This window comes from Bufo bufo, chromosome 2, assembly GCF_905171765.1.
Source record: "Bufo bufo chromosome 2, aBufBuf1.1, whole genome shotgun sequence".
NCBI lineage: Eukaryota > Metazoa > Chordata > Amphibia > Anura > Bufonidae > Bufo > Bufo bufo.
The window spans coordinates 165,667,670-165,684,177 of NC_053390.1; the positions used below are offsets into that span (position 1 = coordinate 165,667,670).

A 16,508-nucleotide genomic window follows, 5' to 3' on the forward strand; every position below is an offset into this window, starting at 1 on the left:
TTAACTGGCAGAAAAACATGTTTGGTGACACATTCCCTTTAAGTTGGAGAAAGTTTCCTATGAGGACAAACCATGAGGCAAGAGACTCTTTAAGGTAATGAATTAGGCAGATACAGAAACACTTGGTCACAGCTTAAAGGGAACCTGTCACCGGGATTTTGTGTATAGCGCTGAGTACATGGGTTGCTAGATGGCCGCTAGCACATCCACAATACCCAGTCCCCATAGCTCTGTGTGCTTTTATTGTGTAAAAAAAACTATTTGATACATATGCAAATAAACCTGAGATGAGTCCTGTCCCTGAGATGAGTCCTGTATGTGAGATGAGTCAGGGACAGGACTCATCTCAGGTTAATTTGCATATGTATCAAATCGTTTTTTTTCCACAATAAAAGCACACAGAGCTATGGGGACTGGGTATTGCGGATGTGCTAGCGGCCATCTAGCAACCCATATCCTCAGCTCTATACACAAAATCCCGGTGACAGGTTCCTTTTAAAGAAATGTGATCCTCCAGCCGGCCCAGAACAGGCATCGCTGCCTGGAAGAATAATTAAATGGTATACGGGCAGGCTGATTGCTTTTTCGTGGACACAGACCCCTCTGCTCGGATTATGTCAAAGAAAGTGACACGTTGAATTGATATGAAATATGTACACTCTTTGACTATGTACAATACGAAATTCTTTCTCCTGGAACCAATTATGAAGAAATATCTAAAATCACATGAATAAACCAAGCTGTTTCATCTGTTCAGCTTAGTTTATTATCACCTGGATTTTTTTCCCTGCTTGTAGTCACTGTGAGGAACTGAATGAGGGTAGTTCACATCCCAGCAGAGCCATACATTTTCACATATACTTTTACAAAAAAATAGTAGAGCTTCAGAAGAGATAAAAGTATATGCATCTGTTTGTCTCCCATTAATCGCATAATATAGATGGTACTGTGTATGACGGTAATAGGCACATCACATAGAAAGGCAACCAATATCCAACATCTTGAATCTTAAGACAGCTGTTCACATTAGATGAACGTCAAGTGAACCGGTGACCAGCCAACCATCTAATGTGCATGGTGGTGGAGCAAATATTAGAGGAAAGAAGACTTGGACATGATTTCAGTATGAATGATTCTCTCTTCCCATCGGAGACAAACTGGTGCCAGAGGTGTCAGACGAATATGTTAGTTCAGTTATCAACATCTCTAAACACCTCACTGATCACCCCATTGATCTCTTTGTTTTTCTGCTGATCAGATCTTTTATACAGCCACATGATAGAACATCTCCCCATGGAAATAGGAATATGCTGCCGACAGTATGCAAACTGTGTAGGAGAAGGAAAATGGTACGAACGATCGTTCATTACCCATGCAGTATGCTTCAGCCTGTGTGAAGGCCCTTTAATTGATAGCCAATCTACTGGTTAAGCCCTGTTATGGCCCCACATCGGGCTATGTTAGAGGACCCTAAGAAAGGATGCATTCTTGTCCTGTGACAACTGGAAGTAAAGAGTTTGGAGAAAGGGGGAATATGAGGATAAATCTAAGACCATGCCAAGTTTACCTCAATGTAACCTGGGAGCCAGATTTTATTATGGATTTATCAGTCTGCCATACTTTCACTGAGGGTCGAGCAGATAATCTACCAGGAGTCATTCCGCTACAATGGGCAACACACTACTCATTGTGGCACCCTACAAGAAGGACAAGTTAGTTTACATTCTTGAATGATTTGCTGATTTATATAAAAGGGGTATTCCCATCTGAGACAATGGGGGCATATCGCTAGGATATGCCCCCCACTGTCTGATAGGTGCGGGTCTCACCTCTTGGACCCACCTATCTCATAAATGCAGCCGGCAAAGTGAAGGAGGGCGCAATGCGCATGCACCGCTGCACTCCATTCATTTCTATGGGGCCGCCGAAAATAGCCAAGTGCTGGCTGGGCTATTTCCGTAAATTCCATAGAAATGAATGGGAGCTCTCTGCTGTGATTGGATCGCGGCACAGCCAGGGAGAAGGAGACGCCCATTGAGAAACGCTGGCGTCTCCTCCTCCCTGTTCCGATGCCCAGTATTAGCATACTGAGCGGGAAAACTACAGAGGGGCGTAGGGGCAATGTTTAAAAAAAATAAAGTGTGGCAGCATCAGCGGGGTGTACCCCAAAAGTACAGGTATTTGACGTCTTCTATTTTGGTGATGTCTTCGGCGCAGGCGCACTGAGGGAGTTCTGAGGAGGCTAGCCTTCTCATCTCAGAGCGCCTGCGCAGAATGAACACAGGCGCGTGATTTTTAAAATGCCGACAGGGCTGGCCAGAGGAGGAGATCCCGGCTGGCCCTGTCAATCAACGCGACGAGGGGGGTGGTTTTCTGCAGCTGCTACCAGCAAGTAGCCGCCCTACTTGCTGGTAGAGACCTAATTTACATATTATAAAAGTTCGTTTTTAGAAGAAACTGCTGAATCAAAGTAAGTAACACCATTATATTTTCATATTTCGCAGGATAAGTAATTTAACTAGCCCAAAAAAAAAATATGACTTTAGTGGGGTGACAGAAGCCCTTTAACCACCTCCGGACCGCCTAACGCAGGATCGCGTTCCGGAGGTGGCAGCGCTGCGCACAGTCACGCATATACGCGTCATCTCGCGAGACGCGAGATTTCCTGTGAACGCGCGCACACAGGCGCGCGCGCTCACAGGAACGGAAGGTAAGAGAGTTGATCTCCAGCCTGCCAGCGGCGATCGTTCGCTGGCAGGCTGGAGATGTGTTTTTTTTAACCCCTAACAGGTATATTAGACGCTGTTTTGATAACAGCGTCTAATATACCTGCTACCTGGTGGTCCCCTTTGTTTGGATCGACCACCAGAGGACACAGGTAGCTCAGTAAAGTAGCACCAAGCACCACTACACTACACTACACCCCCCCCCCATCACTTATTAACCCCTTATTAGCCCCTGATCACCCCTAATCACCCCTGATCACCCCATATAGACTCCCTGATCACCCCCCTGTCATTGATTACCCCCCTGTCATTGATCAACCCCCTGTAAAGCTCCATTCAGACGTCCGCATGATTTTTACGGATCCACTGATAGATGGATCGGATCCGCAAAACGCATCCGGACGTCTGAATGAAGCCTTACAGGGGCATGATCAATGACTGTGGTGATCACCCCATATAGACTCCCTGATCACCCCCCTGTCATTGATTACCCCCCTGTCATTGATTACCCCCCTGTAAAGCTCCATTCAGATGTCCGCATGATTTTTACGGATGCACTGATACATGGATCGGATCCGCAAAACGCATCCGGTCGTCTGAATGAAGCCTTACAGGGGCATGATCAATGACTGTGGTGATCACCCCCCTGTCATTGATTACCCCCCTGTAAAGCTCCATTCAGATGTCCGCATGATTTTTACGGATGCACTGATAGATGGATCAGATCCGCAAAACGCATCCGGACGTCTGAATGAAGCCTTACAGGGGCATGATCAATGACTGTGGTGATCACCCCATATAGACTCCCTGATCACCCCCCTGTCATTGATTACCCCCCTGTCATTGATTACCCCCCTGTAAAGCTCCATTCAGATGTCCGCATGATTTTTACGGATGCACTGATAGATGGATCGGATCCGCAAAACGCATCCGGACGTCTGAATGAAGCCTTACAGGGGCATGATCAATGACTGTGGTGATCACCCCATATAGACTCCCTGATCACCCCCCTGTAAAGCTCCATTCAGATGTCCGCATGATTTTTACGGATGCACTGATAGATGGATCGGATCCGCAAAACGCATCCGGACGTCTGAATGAAGCCTTACACGGGCGTGATCAATGACTGTGGTTATCACCCCATATAGACTCCCTGATCACCCCCCTGTCATTGATCACCCCCCTGTCATTGATCACCCCCCTGTCATTGATCACCCCCCTGTCATTGATCACCCCCCTGTCATTGATCACCCCCCTGTCATTGATCACCCCCCTGTCATTTATCACCCCCCTGTCATTTATCACCCCTCTGTAAGGCTCCATTCAGATATTTTTTTTGGCCCAAGTTAGCAGAATTTTTTTTTTTTTTTCTTACAAAGTCTCATATTCCACTAACTTGTGTCAAAAAATAAAATCTCACATGAACTCACCATACCCCTCACGGAATCCAAATGCGTAAAATTTTTTAGACATTTATATTCCAGACTTCTTCTCACGCTTTAGGGCCCCTAGAATGCCAGGGCAGTATAAATACCCCACATGTGACCCCATTTCGGAAAGAAGACACCCCCAGGTATTCCGTGAGGGGCATATTGAGTCCATGAAAGATTGAAATTTTTGTCCCAAGTTAGCGGAACGGGAGACTTTGTGAGAAAAAAATTAAAAATATCAATTTCCGCTAACTTGTGGCAAAAAAAAAAAATTTCTATGAACTCGCCATGCCCCTCATTGAATACCTTGGGGTGTCTTCTTTCCAAAATGGGGTCACATGTGGGGTATTTATACTGCCCTGGCATTCTAGGGGCCCCAAAGCGTGAGAAGAAGTCTGGTATCCAAATGTCTAAAAATGCCCTCCTAAAAGGAATTTGGGCACCTTTGCGCATCTAGGCTGCAAAAAAGTGTCACACATCTGGTATCGCCGTACTCAGGAGAAGTTGGGGAATGTGTTTTGGGGTGTCATTTTACATATACCCATGCTGGGTGAGAGAAATATCTTGGTCAAATGCCAACTTTGTATAAAAAAATGGGAAAAGTTGTCTTTTGCCAAGATATTTCTCTCACCCAGCATGGGTATATGTAAAATGACACCCCAAAACACATTCCCCAACTTCTCCTGAATACGGCGATACCACATGTGTGACACTTTTTTGCAGCCTAGGTGGGCAAAGGGGCCCATATTCCAAAGAGCACCTTTAGGATTTCACAGGTCATTTACCTACTTACCACACATTAGGGCCCCTGGAAAATGCCAGGGCAGTATAACTACCCCACAAGTGACCCCATTTTGGAAAGAAGACACCCCAAGGTATTCCGTGAGGGGCATGGCGAGTTCCTAGAATTTTTTATTTTTTGTCACAAGTTAGTGGAAAATGCTTATTTTTTTTTTTTTTTTTCATACAAAGTCTCATATTCCACTAACTTGTGACAAAAAATAAAAACTTCCATGAACTCACTTTGCCCATCAGCGAATACCTTGGGGTCTCTTCTTTCCAAAATGGGGTCACTTGTGGGGTAGTTATACTGCCCTGGCATTCTAGGGGCCCAAATGTGTGGTAAGGAGTTTGAAATCAAATTCTGTAAAAAATGACCTGTGAAATCCGAAAGGTGCTCTTTTGAATATGGGCCCCTTTGCCCACCTCGGCTGCAAAAAAGTGTCACACATCTGGTATCTCCGTAATCGGGAGAAGTTGGGGAATGTGTTTTGGGGTGTCATTTTACATATACCCATGCTGGGTGAGAGAAATATCTTGGCAAAAGACAACTTTTCCCATTTTTTTATACAAAGTTGGCATTTGACCAAGATATTTATCTCACCCAGCATGGGTATATGTAAAAAGACACCCCAAAACACATTCCTCAACTTCTCCTGAATACAGAGATACCAGATGTGTGACACTTTTTTGCAGCCTAAGTGGGCAAAGGGGCCCACATTCCAAAGAGCACCTTTCGGATTTCACAGGTCATTTACCTACTTACCACACATTTGGGCCCCTAGAATGCCAGGGCAGTATAACTACCCTACAAGTGACCCCATTTTGGAAAGAAGAGACCCCAAGGTATTCGCTGATGGGCATAGTGAGTTCATGGAAGTTTTTATTTTTTGTCACAAGTTTGTGGAATATGAGACTTTGTATGAAAAAAAAAAAAAAAAAAAAAAATCATCATTTTCCACTAACTTGTGACAAAAAATAAAAAATTCTAGGAACTCGCCATGCCCCTCACGGAATACCTTGGGGTGTCTTCTTTCCAAAATGGGGTCACTTGTGGGGTAGTTATACTGCCCTGGTATTCTAGGGGCCCAAATGTGTGGTAAGGAGTTTGAAATCAAATTCAGGAAAAAATGAGGAGTGAAATCCGAAAGGTGCTCTTTGGAATATGGGCCCCTTTGCCCACCTAGGCTGCAAAAAAGTGTCACACATCTGGTATCCCCGTACTCAGGAGAAGTTGAGGAATGTGTTTTGGGGTGTCTTTTTACATATACCCATGCTGGGTGAGATAAATATCTTGGTCAAATGACAACTTTGTATAAAAAAATGGGAAAAGTTGTCTTTTGCCAAGATATTTCTCTCACCCAGCATGGGTATATATAAAATGACACCCCAAAACACATTCCCCACCTTCTCCTGAGTACGGAGATACCAGATGTGTGACACTTTTTTGCAGCCTAGGTGGGCAAAGGGGCCCATATTCCAAAGAGCACCTTTCGGATTTCACAGGTCATTTTTTACAGAATTTGATTTCAAACTCCTTACCACACATTTGGGCCCCTAGAATGCCAGGGCAGTATAACTACCCCACAAGTGACCCCATTTTGGAAAGAAGAGACCCCAAGGTATTCGCTGATGGGCATAGTGAGTTCATAGAAGTTTTTATTTTTTGTCACAAGTTAGTGGAATATGAGACTTTGTAAGGAAAAAAAAAAAAAAAAAAAAAATCATCATTTTCCGCTAACTTGTGACAAAAAATAAAAAGTTCTATGAACTCACTATGCCCATCAGCGAATACCTTAGGGTGTGTACTTTCAGAAATGGGGTCATTTGTGGGGTGTTTGTACTGTCTGGGCATTGTAGAACCTCAGGAAACATGACAGGTGCTCAGAAAGTCAGAGCTGCTTCAAAAAGCGGAAATTCACATTTTTGTACCATAGTTTGTAAACGCTATAACTTTTACCCAAACCATTTTTTTTTTACCCAAACATTTTTTTTTTATCAAAGACATGTAGAACTATAAATTTAGAGCAAAATTTCTATATGGATGTCGTTTTTTTTGCAAAATTTTACAACTGAAAGGGAAAAATGTCATTTTTTTGCAAAAAAATCGTTAAATTTCGATTAATAACAAAAAAAGTAAAAATGTCAGCAGCAATGAAATACCACCAAATGAAAGCTCTATTAGTGAGAAGAAAAGGAGGTAAAATTAATTTGGGTGGTAAGTTGCATGACCGAGCAATAAACGGTGAAAGTAGTGTAGGTCAGAAGTGTAAAAAGTGGCCTGGTCTTTCAGGGTGTTTAAGCACTGGGGGCTGAGGTGGTTAAAGTGATGTTAAAGGGGGTTTCCAGATAAATAGTTTAAAAAATACTGGGGCCAAATGGGTCAAAATAAGAAAAAATATCATTATCTCATCTATCCCGCACCGCAGTTCTTAATTTCCTGCTTTTGGTCTCAACACACAGGAAATGGCTTGGCTGCCCGAGCAGGCCATCACTGGCTGATTAGACAGCCCAAGCCATTTCCTGTGTGTCAAGCCTGTGACCAGGAAGTGGAGAACGGCAGGGGCTGGAGCTGCAGCAGTGGGAGAACAGTGAGGTCATGATTTTTAACTGTATCTGCCCCATATTTCAAAAATAATCACCTGGAAAATCCCTTTAAGCCCCACTAAATATTTATGGAGAAAATAATTGTTATGTGACCAAAAGTTCCTGGTCTTCCCAGGGGAACTTAATGCAGGATAATTCCTGTATGCAACCACAGCTGGGGGACACATGTAATGTTCAAGAGCCACTGGTGGGGGAACTAATATAATAAATGTATGTAATGCATGTATTGTACATTTTAGGAGCACCATTGTACCGTATGCACAGAGGTCATTTTATTTTTAGTTTATTCTACCTGTCTGTTGGCGTCTTTGTAAGACTCCCTTTTCTGTTTCTTGGCTGTGATCCATTCCTTATGAGATTAAAGTAAATTCAGCTTGTCATCAGTCATAGCTCCTCAGGCTGGGATTTCTGGTTGCCTGCCAGTCTCTTATCACTGGGGCTCATGTGACTGATGAGAGGTGATGGTACACACAAGTGCAAAGTCAGGAACTGTAATTCTAATCAGGGGCTGAAGCCTGGCTAATTGCTTGGGGGGGCCTTCCTCACTCTTTTGTTTCTATCGCCTTATCTGTATTGTGTCAGTGGGTATCTGAAGCCTAGCCATTCAATGTGGATTCTGCTTTTCTGCCCACTGCAAACACAATCATATTTTCTTAATATGTTCCAACTCTTAATTATTCATTATTTTGCATAGTAAATATAGAGTCACTTGGGATCTGGAGAAATAAAATGGTATAAATGTAAAAAGCCAGGCAGACAAAAGTATGCATATTACATAGAACAGTTTTATTGTTTTACATAGTGCTGTGCAAAAAACAAATATATGTATAATATATACAGAGTAATAAGGGCCCTTCTAGAAAACCCTCTAGTACTAAAAAAGATTTTGACACATACATTCAACTGAATAACTACTAGAAATTGTACTATACAGCGATGCAGTGTGAAATACACTGACGAGCTGAAACAATGTTTTAAACTTTTGACTTCCAGGCTCCATATCTCACCGTCCACTACAGCTTCGAACGTGAGACTACCATAATTTTATAGACAATCATCTTGGCTATCTCATACATAAATTGGACTTACAACTATTTAGCATATGATTAGTTCTGCAGATTCTTGTCATGTAGTCATGCCTGAAAGTCAAACGCTCACAACATTGTTACCCTTTTGCTCGTCAGTGTAGATGGAAACTGTATCCTTCCCAAGACCATCTATAACATAGCGATGAGTATGTGACCATCAACAGGTTGTCATGGCTGTAAATGTATAAGACGGTAGCATCCACCATTTGTGAACTTGTACTGCTAAATGCTATACAAAATAAAATTTGTTGACCTCTCCTTATAAGATGGACATTAATGTAGGAAACTTATACTCCTGGTTTCCCCTCCAGATACATATTACTCTTTTCTGTTATGTATTGCTCCTAACTACACATTAGCATGCCCTTTGCACATTGCTTTTTCATTGTTTGGTGCATATACATTGTGACCTTCGTGGTAAGATGTAACACAAAAAGTATTCAGAGATTTGCCTTTTTTTTTTTTTTTCAAAGAAAAGTGGATCTATTATCAGTGAGCATTTTGGGCAGGTTTTACATGTGAGTTCTGGGCAGGGGGGGGGGGGTACAAACTGGCATAGGTTACTTATGCTGTAAAAACATAAAAATATTCTTTATCTTATCAATTTATAGTATCTAGAGAATGTTTGTTTGTTTTTGTTTTATTTTTTTCTACTCCGCTGGAACAAAAAGGGCAAAAATATCGTAATTAATCTGTTAGGGTACTTTCACACTAGCGTCGCTGGATTCCAGCAGGCAGTTCTGTCGCCGGAACTGCCCTGCGGATCCGGCAATCTGTTTGCAAACAGATGCCATTTGTAGACTTATCCAGATGTGGGTCCGTCTCATAAATGTATTGCAATACCGGATCAGTCTCTCCGGTTGTCATCCGGAAAAACGGATCCAGTATTTATCTTTTTCACATTTTTAAATGTCTGCGCATGCGCAGACCGCAAAACCGGATCCGTTTTTCCGGAACACTTAGGGCTGGATCCAGCATTAATGCATTTCAATGTAAAATAATGCCGCCTCCAGCATTCCGGCAAGTGTTCCGGAATTTTGGACGGAGAAAATACTGCAGCATGCTGCGGTATTTTCTCTGTCCAAAAAACGTACAGTGACTGAACTGAAGACATCCTGATGCATACTGAACGAATTGCTCTCCATTCAGAATGCATTAGGATAAAACTGATTAGTTTTTTTTCCGGTTTTGAGCCCCTAGGACGAACTCAATACCGGAAAAGAAAAACGCTAGTGTGAAAGTACCCATACCTACTAAATTAATTTCAAAGTAAGCATTCCATCACGTAGGGTAGGTGCACCAACACAAGTATATCTTAGTAAATATTCGGTCCGCTAATCCTGAGAAATGCTTCTTTCTATATTTATGCAAATAAGATATATAGTGCACTTTGAGCAGGTCTACTACGTTTGGTGCACCATTGCTCACTAGTGAAGCTGTGCACCCGTCGCCCCTCTTGTTTGTGAGTCAGGGGCGGACTGTCCATAGACTCTACAGAGAAATGTCCCAGTGGACCGATGTCCTGGGGAACCGCCTGATCCCTCCTCACGACTGCCAGGTAAGTAATGATCTGTTGCTCCTAGAGTTAACGCTTGGGTGTTAAGTAGTTATGTACCTGGCCGGCAACCACAGGTGCCGTACTGATTCCTGAATTCAACTGTATTGCAATCTTTAGGCATCTGGAGTAGGAGGACAGAATGTGGCAGCTAGTGCTGGCCACCACTGAGGGGCAGCTTCTGAGGAGGTATTTTGTGCTGCACTATGGCTTTTTATGCTGCAGGGAAAGTTTATTGTGTTGCACTGAGGTATTTGGCTCTGCAGGGACGGTATTTTGTGCCGCAATATGGCATTGCTGGCCCCGCCTGCTTGCATCGGTGAGAAGACTATGCTGTGTTGTGCAGATATTGGGAATTGAATGAATGTTACATAATAAAATATGAACTTGTATTTTAGGTGCGAGAGCTGCAGACACGACTACAGAGTGTTCAGGCAACTGGTCCTTCCAGTCCTGGTCGGCTCACTTCAGCAAGTAGACCGGTCAACCCAAGCACTGGAGAGCTTAGCACAAGCAGCAGCAGTAATGACATTCCTATAGCAAAGGTGAGATATACTGCTTCTAAATCAAAAAATAATATTCCTGTGTATAACTATAATATGTAAGGGAAATAGTCATTTATATCTACTGTAATCTCTTTTTATTAATCCTTATCACCAAAAACCATCAGCTTTTTTTTAGCAAATTGCTGGCAGATTCCTAAGGTGGAGTTAACATATGTGCCGGAGGCTTGGTTAGAGGCCTCCTTCATAGATTCTGTCAAACATATGGGACAAAATAGTAAAAATGCCAGTAAAATGCTGGATTTTCTAACAGAAACCCAACGGTCCCATTATAGTCAATAAGGTCTGTCATGCTCCATTCTTTTCTTTTCAATTGTCTTTTAAAAGATAATGCAAACGTGTTTGAATAAGAAACATAAAGCAATATGTTTCACGCTTGAATAACAGCCAGAAATATAGGTATGGAATTCTAACAGCTGGAGAAAAAATAGTCCATTAACAAGAGGAGGACTTTATAAATATGAGGAAAACCAGCTGTAGTTGGGGCATTCACCCTTAAAATAGAAAGAAAACATACAATGACAGAGAAAGTGGTTGGGGGGGTTAGATGTTACAAAGGAGGGAGAAGAAAAAGAGGTGTAAAAGACCTAATGATATGGCTCTGTCAGAGATAACCAATTAAAATGTCCATTCAATGTATGGCCAAGCATGCACACAAGCAGAAATGAGGAGATTAAAGGGGTTATCCAGTTTCAAGAACCCTACACATGTGTTGGGCCCCTCACCGGTAATATACTTACACGGCGCCTGCGCCGCCGCTCCTGCTTCTCCCTGCACACGGATGAAGACATCCGGTGTCGGGGGGGGCAGCCAATGTCAGACGTTGACGAGCCTCCCTAGCGTCACTCGCGATGCTAGGGAGGCTCGTCCCCACCTGCCAGTGGCTGCTGCCCCCAGAAACTGGATGTTTTCCTCCGTGTGCAGGGAGAGGCGGCGGTGCGGAGCGGGGTAAGTATATTAGCAGTGAGGGGCCCAACACATGTGGGGGGTTTTCTTAAAATTGGATAACCCATTTAAGTTAGGTTAACAAAAGTATCAAAGGCTCCAAATGAAGCTCATTGGGCCCACACCTTCAGAAATTTGGGATGGGTATGATTTGTTAAAGCAGCTACTTCTTCATTATGATACAGTTGGTCCACTTTGAGGAGCCATTGATATATGAAAGGGAAGTACGTAGATCTCCAAAGAGGTACGATAAGATATTTTGCTGCTGCTAATAAAAGTAAAAGGTTCAATTTGGCATACCTGGCAAGTCACCCGTCTAATTGAGAAAAATCCAAGATAGCTTGGGGAGCGCTGACTGAGAGTATATAGGTTTGGAGAGCTCTAAAATCTCAGTCCAATATAGAGTTTGTCGCAAGACCACCAGGTGTGCAGCAGATATGTCCCCCTCTCTTTCCCACACCTCCAACATGGTATTGGGTATTTTAAAGAAATTCTCCTGTACTCTTATACAAGAGAAGGGACCATGTCTCTAAAGATGTACATATGTAGTAGAGTTAACATACATGTTTAACTAGATGCATTAACTAAGCTAGTTGTGTTAAGCCGACACCGTCAATTGCTTTTCAGTGGCTTTTGTTACAGGATATCATGATGAGTTAAGAGTTTGAGTTTTAACTCAACTTTATGTTAACTACATCTGAATAAAATTGCTTTGGTAGAGAGGTTAACTCCTAGATCCCTTTCCCAAAGAGAAAGGAATGCACACTTTAATGGCACATTGCTAATAGTCAATAATTGATATAGTTGAGATATAATTCTAGTGGGGGGATGGGTATCTGCTATATTATATATATATATATTCGATCCGCGTCAAAGTCCTGTCTGGAAATCCCGTCGGTAGGTAGGAAAGGAGGGCCAACTTAAGTTTGCAATATTGGAGAAAATTTTGGTTGTGTGGATGAAGAAGAGCATGTAGGCGTGTCAATGGTACTAAAGTACCATCTTCCATAAGTTGTTCCAGTGGGGTTTCCAGAAAGCGGAGATCTGGGGCATGTATATGTTGTCGTCCTGTGTAGAGACCCGGTACGTTTTTTATGTGTATGAGTGGAGATTGGGAGAGGTTTAGGGAGTCTGAGTGGGTAGACCATATTTGAGTGCATTGTTAGTGGTAGCATTCATGAAGATGTGGGAACGAAGACAATCACTGGAGGAAAAGAGTATAGTTCTAAGGGGAATAGGAACCATGTGTTCTTCTACAGATATTCCCAATTTCTGTTTAGGTGCATGAGTCCAATTGATAACTCTGGAGAGGACAGCTGCAGAATAATAGACATGGGTCTGGGGCTTCTAAACCTCTCAGAGATTAGAGTAGAGAAACTGAGTTTGAGGCATTTGTTTTTCCAAATGTAATTAGAGAATATAGCGTGGACTTTTTGAAAGAAGCATTTTGGAACTTTAATTGGTAACATCTAAAATAAGTAGATTCATTTAGGAAGGATAGTTGGGCTGCATTCATTTCTGTAATTTGACTGCTCTGGCTCAATCTGTCCAGTCAGATTGGAGTATGCTTTATTGGAGGGGTTTGACTTATGGAGAAAGTTGGAGGTTAGTAGGCCTACTCACCTAGTCAGGAACTACAGGATGTGTTTCGGATCCTGCAACAATGTTTTTACCAATACTTACAGCTGAGGCACATTTATGGGATACAGGATATGAAGGTATCCCTGTCATTTCAGGGAGACACTGCGCTTCATATGATGTGCATGGGGGAAGTACTTCTGGTCTAATATATCATATGTTTATCAATTACTATTGAACAAATATCTTAAGGGAACCCCCATGTGTAAATGGGAAACAGACCTTGGGGCAATTTCAGATGTGGTCAGAAATTTTGAAGGCTATTCCCAAGTCTGCCTTAACTGAGCAGAACAGCGGAAATTAAAGTGCTGCTTTGAACTCAGTCTAAACTGCTATTAAGTATATTTAATTTAAATCTATGTACTCATGTAATAATAGTGTAATGTGTGTACTTTTGCAGATTGCAGAACGGGTAAAGTTGTCGAAGACCAGGTCGGAGTCTTCCTCATCAGAGAGGCCAGTTCTTGGCTCAGAGATCAGCAGCATTGGGGTGAGTTATAGTGTGAGTATGCTTTAGAGATGTCCATGCTGATCTTTTTATTGGATAGGACATTTCCTTTAAATAAACCTTCCATGTTATATTGTAGGTGTCAAGCAGTGTGGCTGAACACCTGGCTCATTCCTTACAAGATTGCTCCAATATCCAAGAGATCTTCCAGACACTTTACTCCCATGGTTCTGCTATATCTGAGAGCAAAATTAGAGAGTTTGAGGTGGAGACTGAGCGGTTAAATAGGTAAGAACAAGCTATTGTACGATAGTAGCAATTATCGGGGTCATTTATCAAACAGGTGTAATGTAGAACTGGGTTAGTTGCCCATAGCAACCAATCCGATTCCATGTTTCTTTTTCCAAAGGAGCTGTCCAAAATGAAATGTAGAATCTGATTGGTTGCTATGGGCAACTAAGCCAGTTCTACATTACACCAGTTTGATAAATTACCCCCTATATGTCTAAAGGCCGGTTCTCACCAGCATCCATGTTTCCATCCAACACAGCAAGGTTCATTCAATGACCCTGTATAAAATAAAATCTAAAAGTCACCTTACATTGTAGATGGGTCTTAATTGGCAACAGGTGGGGCCAACAATAGGACAGAGCTACCTGACTATTATGTATTCAAATATAGGGCTCCATCATTTTATATAAAGCCCTATAATGATATGTCATTACCTATATAGTCCTATAATGAGTCAAGGAGCACCATAGCTATATGTAGAGGCCTATAGCACCAGTTTTATATATGCAGCTCTATAGTAATTTAAAGAGCACTATTATTACACATATAGCCCTACACATATTAAACATAGCACCCTACACTTGCCATAGGCTGGCCTACAGGACATCATTGACGCGCAGGCTTAAAGTGCTTAGCTACTGAACAGTTTTAGGGAGTGTCTGGCCTTGTGACGTCATAACAAGACCATCCCTCCTGGATTTTGCCCTGAAGAGTCGGTGCATAATCTGCGCTGCTTAGCTTTTAATGGAGTAAGAAATCAGAATCAGTAATGAAAATAGATATTTCATATTCGTATAAAATGTTTCATATAGGAGAAAATAACTAGAAATAGACATGAAAAAGGTAAAAAATATCACAAATTTGAATTTCATGTCCTCTTTAGCTCTGTATTTTAATATGTATTCCACTTCTGTACATATCATTCCAGTGTATATACATAAAGTGTGACAGAGACTTAGGCTGGCCAGACACATTAGATGTACCTCAGCCAAACCCGCCAATTCTGCTCAGATCAGCGGACCATCTAATGTGTATGGAGGCCTCCCAGCTGTCCCTTAACAGCAGATGTCAAGGGAAATAAGGATGAGGATGTTGGATTTCAACATGCCTGATCCTTTTGTTCTCGGGGAGATGAGCTGCACCAGAGGCCTCTGGTGTAGTATGTGCTGTATGGGGAATATACATGGTATTAAACAAGACCAGGTTGTACCAGGTGGTGGTCACTGCCATAGAACTCCTGTGACGTCTTTTCCTGCACTTCCCACTATGCTTGTTTTCAGCTCTGGAGCTCATAGGACAGATAAGCATGGGGAAATCACAATTAGGGCTCATGCACACGACCGTATGTATTTTGCAATCCTCAAAACACTGATCCGCAAAAAATTTTTTTTAATGACGTCCGTGTTATAACCGTATTTTATGCAGATCTATTGTAACAATGCCTGTCCTTGTCTGCAAAACGGACAAGAATAGAACATGTTCTACCTTTCTGCAGAACGGACTTGCGGACATGCAGATACGGAATGCACACAGAGTCAGTTTTTTATGCGGCCCCATTGAAATGAATGGTTCCGCATATGGGCCACAAAAAAAACGGAACGGATATGGACACAAAATACGTTTGTGTGTGTAAGCAGGAGGCTCCGATGAATTCAGAAGCAGCGTAGAAGCAGTTCTTTTGTCAGGCTCAGGTTCTCAGCTACTTCTGACACACCCCAGCTTCCTCTCTGCCGTCTTCAGTGTCTGTTACTAGGGACAGATCTTTCCTGACAACAGGCAGTGGACTGCAAATTAGGTGGAAGTGAGACCCCTAGTGGCCGTGACTTTAAAGCTTTTTTTCAGGTGGATACAGGCAAATTTTTTTAATGAATTGATTTAGAAATGTGCGTGTTCCAACATTCTCTATGAAATTAAATCAAATTGTAGGAAAGTACAGTGACTCTCTAAGAAGACTGGAGAAATTGCTATAATAAATCTCCCCAATCTGTTGCCAAATAATATCCTTAATAGAAAAGAAAGAGAATTACTTTATTCCTGGTCTGGGCAAATGTACTTTAGTAAATTGCAGATATTGGAAAGCATGTCAACCAGAAAAAAAAAAATTTCAGCAAATAATTCTCAAGAGACACTTAGTGAGCAGCGATTTCACCTAATGGCGGCAGATATATGATCGGTGATTGCCGGGTAGGTTTGCTGCTTTCTGCATTAGGAGTAACATCACTTAAGTTTACTAGAGAGAGCACATGTAACTGTAAAGAGAAAACAGTGTGCCTTTATTCCCAGAGAGCTGCTTCTTTGGAAACCTTTTCACGCATTCCAGATGGAGCCGTTTGCAACAAGCTATTATGTCTGCCAATCGGTAATATACAGGTAGAGAACATCGAAAAGCTCTCTTGAGCAGCAATAAATCTGCTCTTAATCTGTGAGTGAGAGCCAT

General features: G+C 42.3%; 1 protein-coding gene across 5 annotated transcripts in view; it reads left to right on the top strand.

Moving 5' to 3' along the window:
• MCC (MCC regulator of WNT signaling pathway) overlaps positions 1-16,508 on the top strand; it is a 315,415-nt gene that overhangs the window by 240,351 nt on the left and 58,556 nt on the right. For 4 of the 5 annotated variants that reach the window (XM_040421630.1, XM_040421632.1, XM_040421631.1 and 1 more), the window contains 3 exons: positions 10,585-10,731; positions 13,733-13,834; positions 13,920-14,068. In XM_040421630.1, coding sequence (XP_040277564.1) covers positions 10,585-10,731; positions 13,733-13,834; positions 13,920-14,068 — 398 coding nt within the window. The remainder of the gene's footprint in view (positions 1-10,584; positions 10,732-13,732; positions 13,835-13,919; positions 14,069-16,508) is intronic. The other variant, XM_040421633.1, reaches the window with a different exon arrangement.